An 18,108-nucleotide genomic window follows, 5' to 3' on the forward strand; every position below is an offset into this window, starting at 1 on the left:
TATGGCTGTGGTATTGCGTGTAGATATTTGTGTATGTCCACGTGGTACTTAGGTAGGTTACTTTGTACGCACAACCTTGTGTTGACATGTTGAGCTGTTTGGATATCTTTTTGCACAAGCTACAGATTGCATCCGACTATTCTGGCGAAACGTTGACGTTCAAGGTTTAAAAAAATGCAGCCTGATGTGCTGAGGGATTACTGTATTTTGTGTGTATTTATATTTACATTCGAGTGCCTCTTAATAAAACCTGCATTGTTTCCATTGTATTATTCCAGCTGTCCCTGTAAGAACCATAGAGGTTGTTCTAAAACTTCAGTGCTGCAGCGTCTCCTAATTAATGAACTTTCAAGGTTTTTTGAAGCCTCTGGGATTTGTGTTGATTAGGTTAATGGAGGGTTTAATTAAATGAGGAGGGTGTGTTGGACTATGCTGGCCCTGGCGACCAAACTGCCCTCAAAGACCCCTGGGACAAGAGAGGGGGCATAAGGGGATTAAAAAAAAAAAAGATATAATTGCAGCCAAAGTGAGTCAGATTCATGAAGAATATTCAGTATAAATATGAAAAAAAAATTGGCCTTTTTCTCAGACACACCCTACGTCCAAAGTAAAAAAGGGCGAATGGGAGGGGTCGGGGTCAATAAATGCAGTGACCATCTTTTTTCCTCCCTGCAGGTATGACGTGGACGTGGTTCCTTTAGCTGCTGAAATTCTCCAAAAAATGTCCATCTCATCAACAGTTTAAATTTTCTCTGTAAAGTATTCCTCACTAGTTTTTTTTCCCCTGTGTGTGATCCCGTTAATTTTGTAACTTTACCCCCCTTAGAAAGATAAGTTAATGTGCCCAGAGAGACAATTTGATGATCTTCGGTGTATTTGTCTGAATCTCAATTTGCATTGAAACTAATTGAAATCCTCCAGGTTCTATTTTAGTTTGATTTATCAGCTGACTAAACTTGAGCGAGGCAAGCATCTCACCGGGACCTTAGCAGTAACGATCCCATCACGTTAAAGTGGCACCAACTGCATTTCACGCCATAGTCCGCGTTCCAACCAAAAATGCTGAGCGAAGGGGAAAAAGGATGCAGCCAGGTGAAATAATGAGTCCATTTTATTGTTTCAGAACACAGCAGGCTACAGCAACCAGCTCCTCTGACTCCCCCTGCCCCCACCCCCCTTAATAACAGACCAATAAGAGCCCTCCTCCCGCCCCAGTCGGCTCTGTCTGCTACACCCCCCCCCCCTTTGGAACAGCAGAGACACCCAAGTGTCCACCTTTAAAGCAAGAAAATAGCTCGATATTTGGACCATGACTTCCAATTCATGTTTTATACAAAAGCTACACAATGTTACACTGCAACTGATTGAACCTTAGTGCTTTGGACACCAAAATGTGATCAGATACTTGGATGAGGATTACCACTGGAGAAAGGAACACTAGCAGAGACGGAAAATACAAAAAGGACTGCAAAGAAAACAGGAAATGAGTAGAATCGTTGAGAATGGAAAAGCAAGCTAGAAGCATTTTGTACCATTATATAGACTTCAGGGAAGAAAACTAAATCATAAAAAAGATTAAAAAAAAACAAAGTAAAAATGGAAAAGTACATAAAAACTTTGAGATCAAAATCCATGTGATGCATCAGGATTTGAAGTCAAGCCACCATCTTCCGGTCGAAACCAGAACAGAACCACACTTATCAAATTTGTCCCAATGGAGCTCCTATAGACAGGATGGGTCATCGTCAGGCACTTTCTAAAACCCCGCCTCCTCCATGTGGGCGAATCAAGATGCAGGTTCATCCAGATCACATGATACAGCTGAAAAACAAAAAGGGGGGGCTGAGTCCGGCTGGAAAAACCAGAACGGTCCAGAGTAGAAGACCACAAACATCAGTTGGTAGTTAGGAGCAGGTAGAGCGTGCAGCAGCCTGTGAGTCTAACTAGTCCTCTAGTCCTCCCAGACATTTACACACATACATGGGGGGGGGGGGTATCAGACGCCATCTTACCTAGTAGAAAGTGTTGCGTAATGTTGGTCTTTGTATTTACAAGTCTGTGTCAAACCAGGCCAGTTGGTTGGAGTCGCCGGGTGGCAGGCCTTCGATCAGTTCTTGGGTGTGTCCCAGGTCAGGAAGCCCCTCTACGGGGGGATAGTCCTGACCGGGGTGGTGGCCCCCACCCAGGTCATGGTCCATCATGGGTTCCATGCCCATTGAGTCTCCAGCGTAACCTCCCGAGTGGAAGGAACGGTAGCTTGGGTCTGGGAGAGGCAGAGGAGTGGGGGGGTGGGGATGGGGGGGGGGGGCAGAGCAGCTGTTAGAAGCATGTTAACACGCCAAGCGCTCACACAGGAAGTAGTACCATCAAACACAGCAAACCAACACGTGTAGCGCTCCGTGGTCACGTGACTCAGACGCTAGCTGAAGGCTACAACTGGACAATCTACCGCTTCCATGTTTCCGAGTGATTCCGACTATGGGATGCTCCAAATGCGTCTCAACCGACACATTCGGGGGCGTAGGAGCGGCGGCATTCAAGAGGACACTTACCGTCCTGCCTGTAGCCCAGAGGCTCTCCCTGTGCTCCAATGTCCAGACCGAGATCCCCAGTCTGCAGAGGAGAGTTACGCAACACTTAGCACCGACACGTAAAAACACGATCGTTCTTGGAGCATCGAACGCTACGTACTTCGTTCCAGGCCATGGGTTCCGTCCTGAAGAGCGAGCTGGTGAGTTCTACCGAGAGGCGTTTCTTGTAATCTTGAGGCTTGTCCTCCGACATGCGGAACAGAACTGCTGCTGCGTACGTGGCTGAGAAAGGACGACATGGCGGGTTACGATGTTGCCTGACAGTAAAGTAATTGTAACTGTTGCCATAGTAACCAAACAAATGTACTATCAATTGAAATGGTGACTTTGTTCCACGCCCAGATCAAGAGTGACTTAAGGCCGAATGAACCAAGTTCATTTGAACGTACCGACGCCTTCGTTGCGACTGTGCAACAGCTCCGTGAGGGGGGCCGTGGCGCCCTCGGCCTCGATGGCCTCGGCGGCCTCTTTATCCTGGGCCAGCTCACACAGGACGCCGGCGGCCACACGCTGGATGTTCTCGATGGGAGAATACAAGAGCTGCACACAAATAGCATTCTCAGTCTGCTGAAGACCACTTGGTTTGAGAACTACAACATTTGGGGGGGGGGGCATAGGTGCTCTATGCTCCATACATTGAAATCAATGTTTTACCTGTACAAAGAGTGGAATTGTGTTCAATCCCCTGATGACTATTCTGTTGTGGACATCCCTGGCCAGGATATGAAGCGCTCCCGTGCATCCCTCCACAATCTCCTCCATGCGGACCCCCTCCTAAAGAAACAGCAGTTGCTAGATGTTAATGTTCACCTGTGGATAACGCCATATCACTGTTGCTCCGTACTGTACATCACGCCAAGATGGCTGCACTACGCGTTGACAAGGTAGTCGTGTGCTTGCCCACACTCACCACAAACTGCTGCTGTGTCCCCCCCATGCTGGTGCGCCTCTGCGTGTCTTGGTGCGCCCTGACCAGCAGCTGAACCAGTCTGGGAATGGCCCCTTGCTCTCTCAGGGGAGCATGGTTTGCAGGGCACAGGGCCAGGTTACGGATCAGACCAACTGTAGCCTGAGGGGGGAAGTGTTTTGCATTAGCCGCTGTTTCATTATTTTGGGGGAAGCAAGTGACAACAAAAGCATCAATCACAGCCAAAAGGGACATTTCAACATGTGACAAACACACTACAACATTTTCCAACAAGATGTCCATACCTTAATAAGTGGCCAGTGCGATGGCGGATGCAACAATTTGACCACAACAGGCAGGCCGTAATGCAGCCTGACGGCATTCTGGGCCATCTCGGCATCCTGGTGTCGAGAGGTGAGATGACGAAGGGCACAGATTGCTGGTTCCGTGATGTCCTCTCTGTCTCCGGCTCGAAGCACAGTGCGAACCAGAGCCTCGATTCCACCAACCTGCAGTGACAAATGGCACAATATTTGTACACTGAAAAATACTATAATCCTGCAGTACGTGCTCAGGTACCAACCTGGCAGACCATCATCTTGTTCTTGTAGTTGTTGCACGTCAGGTTGGACAGGATGCCGGCAGCACAGGTCACCACGTTGATGTCGTCGCTGCCAAGGAGCTGGACCAGCGTTCCCAACAAACCCTCCATTCCCTCCTGAAACGGGAACAATTGAGTATCAAAAGGCAACTTCAATGCAGTATACAAATGCGAAATTAATTTAATCTGCAACCTCACGCAAATAGTCCTCTACAAGAGTAGGTTTACCTGCTTGGTGGCAGCATCTGATAAGTTCCTGAGTGTCCAGAGACAGTTCTGCACTAATCTCTGGCTGGGGTCTGTCAAGTGTAGTCCAAGAGCCTGCATGCCTCCTTCAGCAACAACAAGGATGACATTATAAAACAATAACATTTAACAAAACACAAACATGTTTCTCAGGCCACAAAAGAACGCTTACCAGCTTCTACAATGGCAGGTTTGTTACTGGAACAGACCGACAGAACTTTGAGGACTCTACTTGTGGTCCACAGCAGTTTCTCGTAGGTGTAAGTCCTCATGATGTTGACCAGCGCTTGGGGGCCTCCACTGGCCAGGATTATCAACTATGAAGAAAAGATTTTTGATTGATTTTATTCAAGACAAGACCGTGATGATTCCAACGTGAAACGCGTCAACTCACCTTGCTTTCCTGGTTTCCGTAGGCCAGGATTTGGAGACAGTCTGTGGTGATGGCGAGGAACTTGACGTTTGTTTTGTTAAGCAGGGCCACCATTTTCTGAAGCCCGCCGGCCAAACGAACAGCCATCTTGGCTCCTTCCTGGTGCAGCAGGAGGTTGTGGAGGGTGGTGATGGCGTAGAACAGGACAGAGTCCACTGGTGAACTGCGATGCAGAAAAAGGATTATAGGATTACAATACAATTGGGGGAACAGGAACTGGATTAGGTTTTCTTCTGCCTGTCCCAAGTGACTGCTTGCCAGGAAGAAATTGCCAATTAATTCAGAAGGTTTTGCACTCCAAGAGTACTTTGCAAGTATCAATATAGTTGCTTATGCAAATCAGTGGAAACGAGACTCCAGACACGGTGCCCTCTTTGTAAAATAGGTAAACATTCCATTTTATGTGTGTAAATTACAGAAATCTGTCCAAAAGTGACCTTTATATTTAGGATTCGAAGTTAGCACTACTTTAAACCGGGGCCAAGTGTCAATCATCACACATACCCGAGCATTTTGACAAGAGCGGGGATTCCTCCAGACTTAAAGATGGCCAGCAGACCCTCTCTGTGATGGGAGAGGTTGTGGAGGGTCCCTGCAGTGCAGCGGGCCGTCTCCACATCGTTTGTGTTCTGCATTGTCCTGACGATGGCCGATACCATCTGAGGGGAACGCATGATGGCGTGACGGGAAGCTTCTTTCTTCGATAGTTGGTGCACCATCACTGCTGCTTTGTTTACGACAACCTTGAGAAGACAGACGTGTCGGTGAAGGAACGCACGGCACTGGGCGGCATTAGCCAAGAGTCAAACTACTAACCTGGTCCTCGTCATTCAGCAGTTTGGTGAGTTCCGGTATAGCTCTAGTCGCCAGCTCGGCATCATCTTGATAGTTAATCAGATTGACCACCGCGTGTTTGAGCATTTGTGAAGGCTCTGCAAGCCGCTGCACATTTGTAGGATTTGCCGTGTCGTACTGCGTGGAGGGGATCTGCATGCCTTCCTCGAGGGTCTCTGGGAACATTGCTGCACGCACCCGCTGGGCACGAGTCATGGCATACTGGCCGTCCAAGTCTGAAAGAAGATATTTTCCCCCTGAAATACCCTTGGCAGACTTGAATTATTTAGCCGACTGTCTTGGGACTCACCTTGGACTTGTTCCTGTGAAAAATTCTGGTTGAAGCCCTGCTCCCACTCGTACATGACCTGGTTGTTGTCAAGATCATCATCTTCAGGATTTCCTTTCCCACTGAGTGAGGGGGCTGTAGTGGTGGCCCCCGAGTGGATGCCTGAGTCCAGGTAGGACTGTTGCTGCCAGTGGCTGACTGCTGCCTTTCGGTCTGGCTCCATGGCCATGTCCAACTCCATCAAATCAGCTGGAGGGAGATTAACGTGGCATATTAAACGTGCAACAAAACAGATAACGGGAAAAAGTGATGACCACCGAGGCGATCAAATGGTACAATTTGATACATTTGGGGACCTTTGAACGCCCTATACATATAAATATGTATGCAAGATAAAATAGTACACGTTCCAAAAGTGTCAACTTACCCTGGGAAGCCATGTTCCTTTCCTCTAACCACGGCTGTCAGCTTCCTGATCTGAAAAACAGTGGAAAAAACAGTCAACCTAAATCCCTCACTTCCAGTCATTCCATGCTCATTTTTAATCACCGTAATGTCAAAACCGGCAACATGTAAATACTGCATTGTGTACTTGCTGTACTTATACAGATGAACACACGGTGCCACCTTTCCTCTCTCACCAGCGGGTGAGACGCCTTTGACTTTAGTCCCCCTGTGATAGCCATCCAAGTAAACAGTACTTGCACACAAGGCTCACATTAAGTATGTCAGCTAGGTAGTACTTATGTCAAGGGTGGCAAGTGGAGCACTGTGGGTGGGAGGAAAATAAGCGGGGGGGGAGGGTGTACACATTCCTCCCCAGCCTTTGAAAATGCTAGTTAGCCGTCCAATTGAAGTCTAAACCTATATCAAGTAATACCTGCCATGAATGAGCAATGTTCAATTCCCATGCAGATGGTATACATTAATACCACTGTCATGGGATGTACAGTATTGCATTAAGGGAAACAATTGCCGCAAGATCTTTTGTTTTTATGTTCTATGTTTTATGTTTTGCTCCAAGTTTAGCAAATTTATTCTTCTGGCTCTGATTAAACTCTCCAAAAGCACCACTATGATAGTCACACGTCAATGACGGAGGCCTCAAGACCAGCGGACCACACAAATGGCAGCACATTTGTCTCCAAGAACCAGTGGCGTGTAGGAGGATACAGTAAAATGCTGCCAACATGCAGACAAAAAAGCAAAACTTGTGCACTGAATGATCGTCTTCATACGCACCCACAATGCCCAAACTCAAGTCAGGCTCTTGGTGCGCCACTTCATCCCACAAAAACACAGATCCTAATTCACTGTTCACACGCCATCCCCGAGCTTGAGACGCTGGAGCGCCCATAAGCTAACCCCCCATTTAATGGGAACCATATGTGCAACGCAAGACCTCAGACAAATCAAAGCACATCATTCACACTGGTGGAGAAGTGGATCTTTGCATTCAGCTTTTAAGAGCCGCCAACGTAAAAAAAAAAGGTCTTCAATTGACACCAAACAAATGGCTGCCTTACCATCAAACCCTACAGACTAAATAGGAACCAAATCATGGCAGTACAAGTTCCAAGCGGGGGAAAAACGAGTGGGGTTTGTTTGAAGCCAGATGTGAGGTCCAGACAAAAAGCCATATAACTCAACATGGTAGTATTTAGTGTCGCAGGGGTCAATTAAATTATACACAGTATGCACCAAGGGTGTCCAAACTCCCCCCCCACCAAGGGCCACATACTGAAAACTAGAGGGCCACTTTTAAAAATTTTTCAAAGCCAGTTTTTATATTTAAAGAAATACCTGAATCTCATCTTTGTGTTTAATGGTAAAGAATATTCTTGTATCAAACTTTTCCATTTTTGCTGTTATTTTATACTGTGCAAACATTTCCAAATTTCTTCATACATTTATGTCTTTAGTATTACATTTTTACATCATGTAACTTTGAACCAACCGAGTATTTTGTTTTTAATCTCCCCCCCCCCCCCCCCCCCCAATTTTTGCCATTTTCTTTAAATTATATTTAAAAAATATGTTGGGTGCCAGTAAAAAAAACATCCAGTCGTAATTGGCCCACGGGCCACAATTTGGACACCACTGGTATATACACGCACACCCAAGGAAACTTTTTTTAATTAAATACATATGCATGTAACCTTATACAAAACTCATAACATACTATGTGCCCATCGGGTGGATGTGATGGCTAAATATTGTAGTTCCACTAGCTAATTGAGACGGCTAGCTAGTGAAAGACTAACAATGAATCAGGTTTGAAATTGTAATTTATCAACTACTGAAAGACAACACAAACACTAACATTTTGGGGACATTTTTTTCTCCACTAAAAGTGCCATCTATTTGCTTTCTATAAGAAAAAACATTGTTCTATGTACCGTGTGGTGCTGCATTTCTGGCAGAGGAAAAGGCAACTACAGGGTTTAGTGTTAGCAAAGCAATGTGCAGGGTCAGCAACCCTCCCTGCTGGCTGCCATCTTACTATACAATGGGCTCCATGCCTGCAGCCTTTGCAACATAAGATCGCCGTCTCCTGTGGATGATGGATGCCTTGAGGAAAATAGTTGCTTCAACATTTCTAGTTTACTGGGAAAAAATATTTTCTGGTACAACCTAGTTTATTTCCAAAAATAAGTCAAGTCAATTACCATTTTTTCCCCTCAAAATCACGCAAAATGAGTTGTAAAGACATGTAAAAACAGTAATGTTTTTGGTGACAAGTCAAAACGTAGGTGTAAAATGCAGCAAAAGCTTTTGTCTTTAAAACGTAATTGTAAGATTTCACTGATTAAATAAAACGTTGTATTAAAACAAATATTAACCACAAGAGCAGTGCCTTTTGTGGCAATCACGATAAAACTACAGAATTCAGATGCGGTACTTGTCATCTAAACGCGATTCAAAGTAAAAAAGCGACTAAAACCGCAACACCGACGACGCGTTTAATCTGCTCTCACTGTACCAATTGCGCATTTTATAAGAAATGTAGGCTTTTCTTACATATGCAAAACTCTTCACCGTCGCCAAATAGTTTAAACCGTCGCGTTAAAATATTACGACTGGGACAGTCCGCGTAACTTCAGTTCATACTCCCTGCAAGCCGCCCCTCTTCCACACATCTGCCGGCTGGCCCGACTTAGTTGCTCCAACACTCCTGGCTCAAATTTCACACAGGCTCCACCTCGTCTTCCTCCCAAAGCAACAACGGCTGGGAGGAATGTGCGGGTCTTTGTTTAAAAGGACGACATGAAAAAAAAATAACGTCCATTAGTGTAGCATTAAAATTAGTCCAAAAAGTCAAAAGAGCGCTTCAAGTGAAATATTTGGTGTTTCACTTTATTACGAGCCGAATATCCACTCGACCGAATGTTGCGTGGGCGAAACTTTTGTTGAACATTTGTTACACCGCAGAGTGACAAATAAAGATTCAAATATATATGAAAAAACAATGTGATCCATTTAACTTAAACCCATTAGCAAACGCAAGTGACAAAAGGCAAAAGTCCGGACGTCATGAGTCAGTAAAGTGGAATGTGGCTAACAATCTACGTGGGCTAACACTACAGGCTACAGTTGCCTGCTGTAGGTCACAATGGTAACCGTTTAGGCTACTTGCTCCAGGTATGTGCTATGAACTACAACCGCTACCTTAAGACCAACCACAATGCCTTCGGTAAAACGATTATTATTCCTCCAAGGTGGCGGTGCCCGTCCTGTCCCAGGCGGAAGCCAAGAATGCAGCTGGATGAGAGGCTAACTGCTGCAGCGGAGTCCCGACCCACTCGTGCTCCACACCCGGTTCAATTCCGGTAGACTCTCAGTGAGCGGCGGACATAAAAAAAGAGAAACTGTAGCTTCAAGATAGTAGCCTACCCGTATGAACACGCAGCAACTCCGTCCACTCGGCTTCCGATGGATTAAAAACACTTAAAATGGTAAAATGTCGAGGGGAAATGTGACGCCGAAAGTCAGGGGGGAGCCCTCGTCTGCTCCCTCCGAAGTCAGTCAATCACGTCTGGTCCGGAAGAGTGCCGACTGGAAAATGTAAGATGGCGGCGGTTTATATAGACCGCAGCACGCCTCACAACGACCACGTATCCTGCAGTGTGCCTGAATAAAATAGTAACTACAATCCGTAAATGTATGTTTTGGCAGCGTGACGCGTCAATTTAAATATCAACACAACATAATGACTACGTGGTTTGTAAATTTGAGGTCATATGATGACGGTAAGCAAGCCAAGTAAAGCCCTTTAAACCCGAGTATGAATACACAATTGAATCAAGTTCCGGTAGATTGGGGGAGAGGAAACGTGACTAAATTAAACCATTTGGAATACTTTCAAAGGGGCATTTTTTGTACAGTTTCTCAAGAAAAGTATAATTTTCACATATTAATCATTCATATAATCATATTATATTTTCTTCCACGCTAAAGTGTAGCAAAAAATACAAAAGTTATGTAAACAAATATGTTTTTAAGTTCAGTTGAGCCCTTATGCTGGGAATTTTTATGTTTCTATAACATAACATGTTAAAAAGCAAGACATGGACCATGAGCAATGATGCTGCTTTCACAAAGTCTGAAGCAACCTAACTGTAAGGCAAAGGTGAGTGATACTTCCAATTTTGGTATTGATCAGTACCAAATAAATACAAGACCAGTATCGTCGCCACTGATATGATGATTTTCTGATTTTTGCCTTTCATTTGTTGATTGGGATTATAATCAGAATAAAAACATGGGGTGAAGATTTTAGGCCTTGTGTAATATATATGAGCACACTTATTGAACAATATTTAACACAACAATATAAGACACTGGCAATCTCAACAAAACAATCAAATTGTTTGCTTGTTCCTTTTTATTACATATACCAGTCTGAGCATAATAAAACACAGAATACATAAACAAAAGCAAAAAATACTCATGGCTCTTGACGATTGTAAACAATGGAACAATATATTTGAAAAACAAAACAAAATACACAGACATTTGTGAAAATAAACATGTAAGAAAACTGAAAATTAGTATCAATCCGATGCTGATATTGCCCACATCTACCCCCAAACCCATGGTCAGAAGAACAACCATATGACCTTCTTTCCACAGATTATTTGTATAGTTGCCCATTTTCCCTTTATTTCCCTAGATTTTGAGAATAAAGTTGTAAATTTACAAGAATAAAGTCATACATGTGCCAGCAGAAATTCTTGTGCTGTATTTACTTACATTTATGCATCCTGCCAAAACCAGTTTTTATTTATTCCACACATGGCCCGCCTCCAGACATGCCCACTCCACTGGGATTGGTCAAATGCCCAAAGTGCGTCCTAACTATAAACCATATAAGGAAGTTCGTACCTCTGTGATGTCACAAAAGGACAGTTTTACCACGCCCTTTGAAACAGAGCGTTTTCAGGGCTCAATTCCAAATGCGCAAACCTAGTTATCTGAAACTTTGGCATCGTTTAACACGAGAATACAACATACTAACTACATTTATAGGTCAGTTCAACTTGGGCGTGGCTTCTGAGGTCGGCGCAGGAAGCGGATTTAGAATGCTTGGAGAGTCCCAACACAGTCCTGTTTCCTAATGCATATTTTTATCTTTAGCATATTAGCATAAATGCCATGTGTCTATATTTCATGTATTGACTAATTTCATACTAAAACCTCACCCCTGTTATTTAAAATGAGTCATTCTGGCTTAGGAAATGTACACAGAAATGAAATAAAATTGCCTGAGATGAGCCAATACACAGTTTGAGTAGTTCAATATGTGTATGAGTATTTTTACAGTTTAAAAAAAGACTGAAAATGGCACTGAGTCGGCGGACTAGCTGGGCCATCAAGATTGAATTGTGGTGGATTATAAAGCCAAAATCGTCTTTATAATCCAGCTCTGCCACTGTCCAAATACTTTAGGACCAAAATGTAGGACAACAATGTAACACATAATGCTACTTGTAGTACAAGTAAAGTACTAAAGTAAAGGAAAGAAATAGATTAGTGAGAGTTAAATAGTGAATAAAAAGAACAGACACTATCCAGAAAAGTGTATTCTTGTGGTCAACATCTATTTTTTTTAAATTGATTTAATCAGCATTTATTATTTTCAATACCTATAAGATGATATGATGTTATGTGGGTCAGATTTAATCCTCTGTAACCTGGTTTATCACAGTAAAATGGCCATGTGAGGTTAAACATCCAATTTAGTTTGATCCTGGACATCCTGCCAAAGACTAATCCAAAATGCATGTGAAACAGTCCAGCATCCAAAAGGCTGAAAGGCTGAATGCTGAAATAACACAGCTTTTCCTCTGCCCAAAACCTCCGTGCCACTCCACTGACCCAGGATAACACCACTCCAGGAAGTGGTCATTTCATGACAATTAAGAAACATAGTGAGATCCACTCTGGAATCACGGCATCGAACCAGTGTGCAGTACTCCTTTAAGTACTCAAATACCAGAAAATGCTCCAAGAACGCCAGAAAAAGTGCTTCATTTGTCATTTGTCGCTTTCGAGAAATATGTAGCCAAGTTGGTGACACTGTTTTTGGGGTCCTAAAATACAAAGCAAGGTCTTGGACGGGACCCCAGTGGGTTTTCTCATCCAACATCATTGAGTTTTTACCAGTGAGGGTCAAACACAAGGCAGCAAAGTGACACGAGACTGCGTCGAGTACCGTATAAGAGTTTCATGGCAATTAGCTAGTCAACATGTCATCCATAATATAATGTTACAGAAACATTTATTATACATCACGACTTTGTACAGCCTATATAATGTATTGTAAGCATAATGTAAGTGCGCTAATCAAGAGTCAAGAGGTTTTATTGTCAATTCACCAAAGAAAAACAAAGCATCAATATTCAGTTTTTGTTCTCTCCCCGATGTGATGGCAATGATGACAATGATGCGAATTATGAGGTAGATGCCAGAGTATGAGGTACAACTGGCATACATACATAAATAAATAAAGTACACAGTGCTGGTCAAAGGTGAATGAATGTGATAGTGATGTTGACCAATTAGTGTGTGTTAGTGGTTAGCCCACAGTTTATGGGGTCAGAGGACAGAGGGGGGGTTGTTTGTGTGAAGTGTGAGGATCATAGGGTCTGGAGGCTTCGGGGCGGAGAGGGCGTTTCAGACGACATAACACCAATGCACGATACCGTCAGTCAATTTTTTTAATGTCGAAACACTAAAAGTTGGCAAAAATAATATTCAACTCCTTTCTTACGGAGCGTGAAGGGAAGCTAGCTAGGTTAGCATAGTTTAGCACAGCATGCCACCGTCTGCATGCTACTCAGGCTGTATGAGTATGTTTACACCCTGTTGACTTTTACCGATTTTCAACGTTTTACGTTGCCCGCAGACAGCGTCCAAGTTCGGAGTGAAAAAAGGACAAAAGCTCATTGTAACCGTCAATACACATTCTTAACAAATACAAAATAAAAGCGCTGTTCCCCACATCCTGTGTAACTGTGTGAACAAAATAAGGGCATCATAATAAGATAGCTGATATTAATAACGCAATTAGAAGACTTAGCCTAGCTAGGTCTTTGCATTTAACAGACTTTGTATTGTACTAGAAAAATAAGTCTAAAGAATAAAAACAGAATTAAAACTAATTATTAAAAAATAAAAAAAATGAAAGAAAAAAGAACAGAATTTTTGAAGAAATAAAACGGAATTTGTAAAAAAAAAAAAAGAAAAGCAGATTTCATATAGCCTTATGTATTCATAACACAATAAGACGCACACCATATTGTAAGCTAACCATAAAATGTACTCAAACCACAGTAAAAAACAAGCAAGCGGCACACTAACCAAGGCTACAACGTACTCTCTTTTCTTGGTAGCCTCGTAGCCTCGTAGCCATGAACCTCATCGCACATCACAAACTGAAAGAATGGACAAACATTCCCAATTACAAAGCGAGAAAGAATAGTGGTGCCTGTATTTCAGCAAAGACGACACCAACTCTCAGTCAAAAGCGATATTTGTAAGATATTTACAGTTGGTGAAGGTGTTCCAATACTTTTGACCACTTTCATGAATGTATTGTCAGTGTGTCATAACGCCATATGCGATGACTATTAAAGAGGCAAATTATTATGTGCATTTTTTTCCTCTACAGATGTGCTCCATATGCAAAATGATGGTTGTCACAAATAGCTCCGTGGAAGCTATGGCTTCCAAAGAAATCCCAAGAGAGCGCAACGCTACACACGCATCCACCGAACCGAGGCCCCAAGGGGTGTGGTTCTTTTCTCTAACTGTGAAAGAGAGGGGCTGGACACGGCTATAGACGGGGGCAGACAAAACACATATGCACAAAGAGCAACAGTAGCAGCAGGTCAGAGCACCGCTTTGAAGGAATGTTTGTTTTGGGCAGACACTTGGAAAATGGGCAAAACAATGGCTGCAGAAATAAATGGCTCTCTTAAAACCATTTAAAGATGCTACTCCAAAGGCTTTTTTTTACACAAAGGGGTGACATGCATATGTATTTTTAAATTACATACCCAGTATTGGTAATTTATCTTGATGTAGGGGTGTCCAGAGTGCGGCCCGGGGCCTATAAGCTCCCTGCAGCTCATGTTTACATTCTAAAATACAAAAACAATAGCAAGGAAAAAAGCAAAAAGGTGGAAAGTAACAAACTAAAAATGTTGAAATGTTGACTAAAAACATCTTAGCATATTTACATGGGTTGGTTTTAGCCCATTTACAAAATAAAAAATACCAAAATTGGCCCCCGACTACTTAGATTTTTCACTAAGTGGGCCTAGTGGGCACGCCTGTTTTAAACTAAAAATAATTCCATCAATATGTCTTACATTATTCAGGTTTTTGTCTTCTGTTTGGAAGTTCACAGACATAAGAGCATCAGCTCATATCATACTATCAGTGTGGTTATTAATATTTCATTCCATAACCCTATTTATGATGTTTTTGTACTTGTTTTTGTATATGCTTACTGTTTTTTGGATGGCGATCTATGATTTTTTATGAAGTCTGGCTTCCCTCCAAGGTCAGTGACCATCACTTAGGTGCTACTTTTGAACGAGGTCCAGTTGTAATCCAGCGTGTGAAGAAGGAAGATCCAGAAATCACATTTTGGAAGTGTGCAGTGTAAGAATCGGATTTGACCCTGCCAAAAGAGGGATTATGTGGATGGGGTGGGGGGTATTATGGGGTGATATGAGAAACAATACACCGGACAATAATGGTGACTGGAAAAAAAAATAGAGATACTGTAAGTGGTTCTTTAATGCATTACATTGTGAACTGTATACAGGACAGGGGTGTCCACATTTTTTCTAGCCTGAACCACAAATGGAAAATCAAAGGATTTGGGGCCTATTTTGATATTTTTGTATTTTTTTAAAAGGCGAAAAAGACAAAGACAAAAAAAAAAAAAGAAATTTTCTATGTATTTAAAGTCAGTGGATTATTATTAATTATTAGCATCAACAAAGCAAAAAGGTCCATGTTATTTTTGCTTAAAAAAAAAAACTACAATGTGCTGCAGGCTAATAAAAAAAATAAAAATAAACAAGCAGCAGGCCACAAATGGCCCCTGGACCGTGCTTTGGACACCCCTGAGAGGGTGAGTCGTACCGTGTTGTAGTACTCAGCAAACACAGACAACAATGCCCTCCTATCCACTGGAGAGCCAAGTGAGATTTCCCATTGACAAAAAGCACGGCAGATATCAAATGCAATTCAGGGTAATTTCAAATGACAGCCCTGATGACATTTCACCCTGGCTTCAATGAATCCTGTATTATTGCAGCGGCAGACATGGCTCGGCCCTTGCATCTATACTGCATTAGTGGTTGCCATGGTAAATGTCCTCCATCCTGCGTGCTTCAAGAGAGGCAATATACTCCTCATCGGCTTCTGGCAGAGGAATCTGAAGGTCTCAGGGACGGAATCGACTGAAAACATACAAAATGAATTGTAAATGTGTGTGCAAGCACCAGAGAATAAAACCAAAGTGAGATTTATTTCCTCCTTCATCCAAAGACCTTATTCAGACAACTTTGCAGTATTTCTATATTTAAGCGTATCTGTAAATACATTTTATTTTGCGTTTCGCAGTGGGAGCGTCTCGCAGGGCCACCGTCCTTGCATTGGGATTCTATCACTGTGACACTGTGAAAATGCAGAATCGTACTAAGCTACCATGCAGCTCGCTGCTATTTCATTACGATGTCATGTTCAAATTCAACTCCGCACGGAGAGATGCTAGAGTTGAAGGGTTTAACGCCTCTAAAAGTCATTTATCTGCTGGATTATGGTCAACAGATGCTCATTAAAGTCAGTCTCGTCTGGATTTATAGGCCATTTTCATCACTTGTACAGCACACCCAAAGGATGACTTATTGTTATCGTGGTCGTAAGGCCGTGACGTCATTTCATCCTGCATGCTGATAGTTTGATGGCAGTGATTTTATTTTGTAGCAGAGGGGGTTGGGTTTAGATTGGAAACACGAATGGACTGAAGGTAAAAAAAAAAAAAAGAGGTAAACATCCCTGGGTTCATCATTCTGCTCATTCTGCATTGATATCAAATACTAAAAAGATAAAGTTTTACAGTAATAACAGTAATGATTGCACTCAACAAAATTGCCCTTTTGTTAATTTTATAATGTATACACACACTAGACATGTAGATATGAGCACAACTGCATAATCAAATGACATCCATAATAAAATATAATATACAAAATACAGATAATTGTCAATTTTGCTATATATATTTATTTATTGTTTGATTTACTTAACCAGAAAAGGGATTCATTTTTAAAAAAATGTAAATAAATTTAGAAAAATATAGAAATAATTAGTCATAATGTGTGACGTAAAAAAAAATGAAATTCTTCATTTTATTTATTTGTAGGCTCAATTAATAATGACAATTTGTCAAGCTCCCGCCAATCCTATAGCAATAGAAGAGTTTATCTCTGCATACGCCCCGGCATAAAACAACATCCTGCATGGTCGGCTGCAGCTCACCTTCACTTCAATCCATTTAGAAAGGCAATTTTACTTCACATTTTCCCGAGACGGACACAGTGATTATATCGTTGTTTAAACGGAATCCTCTATCATTAGCAAATCAATTGCACCTTCTATTCACATTTAGGATGGGCTGGACCGAGAAGGAGTCGACACCCTCCCCTTTCCGTGCTAAATCTGCTTCTTAGACATCAAGCTTGTGGAGCCTTTTCTTGCACAAAATATTTTGAATTGTCCTTTAAACTTGTTCCAAAGCAGCTTATAGGCAACAATATCGAGTTGGCCCGTAGACGACCCCGAGCATGACTGATCCTCCTAGTGTGTGTGTGTGTGTGTGTGTGTGTGTGTGTGTGCCGTGGTTCATGATAGGGAGAATGAAAAAAGAATTTATAACAGACAAGAGACAGGACTATTGTGGAGGCGAAACAGAGTTTAAAAGACGTAGGTTGACATTAGACAGTAATACACACCTTCGCGACAACACGTTTGTGTTGACATAGACACTGGACATGAGTAGGCGTCTATAGCATGGGCCTAGATGAAAGCTAACGGGAATGAAAGGGTCGGGAAGACTGAATGGCGAGGAGTGGACCCTTCTTTTAAATGCGAAAAGGCCGTTCAGGTTATCCCCGAGTCATTTGTGACCGTGGTTATCACACAATCTCATAAGCACCACTTCTTGACGAATAACAGAGGACAACATCATGTTTCATATTAAATGTGAGCTTATTTATATTGTTTATATTGTTTATATTGCTTATATTGTTCATTCCAATCAGGTAAAATCATACACATAACTCAATTAACAATTAAAACGCCATCAAAGTATCAAGACTTGACCTTGAGACCGCTTCATATTCATTGACAGAAAAGGTATTAACAAAACTGTGATATAGAAAATCTGTAATTTTACACACAATAATGCATGAAACCTTAACTACTAAAAATAATTTCAAAATAAATCACTTGATTAAGCCCCATTATAAGTAAAGCTAATTCAGTGTACTTGTACCTGTAGTCTTCTTATTGCTAGGCAGGGTTAAGTGCACACATATAGACATACGTATATTAGCTCTACAGATAAGAAATACGGTCCCTGATATAGAAGAAAAGACGATATGAAAGTACACGTCTGAATATTAT

General features: G+C 42.3%; 2 protein-coding genes across 2 annotated transcripts in view; one reads left to right on the top strand and one right to left on the bottom strand.

The window, feature by feature from the left end:
- Positions 1-855, top strand: part of ulk4 (unc-51 like kinase 4) — a 68,393-nt gene extending 67,538 nt beyond the window's left edge. The window contains exon 37 of the mRNA XM_078790928.1: positions 676-855. Within this exon, the coding sequence (XP_078647054.1) occupies positions 676-745 (70 nt within the window). The 3' untranslated portion in view covers positions 746-855. The remainder of the gene's footprint in view (positions 1-675) is intronic.
- A 363-nt stretch (positions 856-1,218) lies between these two features.
- Positions 1,219-9,970, bottom strand: LOC131105538 (catenin beta-1). The gene is made up of 17 exons (XM_058053729.2): positions 9,796-9,970; positions 6,329-6,378; positions 5,923-6,150; positions 5,595-5,848; positions 5,283-5,521; positions 4,740-4,941; positions 4,518-4,662; positions 4,328-4,431; positions 4,082-4,216; positions 3,804-4,007; positions 3,502-3,660; positions 3,246-3,365; positions 2,981-3,131; positions 2,692-2,813; positions 2,553-2,613; positions 2,013-2,263; positions 1,219-1,821 (listed from the first exon to the last, which is right to left on the bottom strand). The coding sequence occupies exons 2-16, from the start codon at positions 6,339-6,341 to the stop codon at positions 2,049-2,051; spliced, it is 2,352 nt and encodes a 783-aa protein (XP_057909712.1). The 5' UTR covers positions 6,342-6,378; positions 9,796-9,970; the 3' UTR covers positions 1,219-1,821; positions 2,013-2,048.
- Positions 9,971-18,108: the final 8,138 nt, after the last annotated feature.

The sequence above is a fragment of the Doryrhamphus excisus genome, linkage group LG5, assembly GCF_037039965.1.
Source record: "Doryrhamphus excisus strain RoL-2023G ecotype Guam linkage group LG5, RoL_Dexc_Guam_v1.1, whole genome shotgun sequence".
In the NCBI taxonomy this organism is placed as follows: domain Eukaryota; kingdom Metazoa; phylum Chordata; class Actinopteri; order Syngnathiformes; family Syngnathidae; genus Doryrhamphus; species Doryrhamphus excisus.

Coding starts and splice junctions, on each gene's coding strand:
- LOC131105538 (XM_058053729.2), bottom strand. Junction 4,942..5,282: donor GCTCTTGTCAAAATGCTCGG/GTATGTGTGATG, acceptor TCTGCATCGCAG/TTCACCAGTGGACTCTGTCC. Junction 2,614..2,691: donor AACCCATGGCCTGGAACGAA/GTACGTAGCGTT, acceptor TCTCCTCTGCAG/ACTGGGGATCTCGGTCTGGA.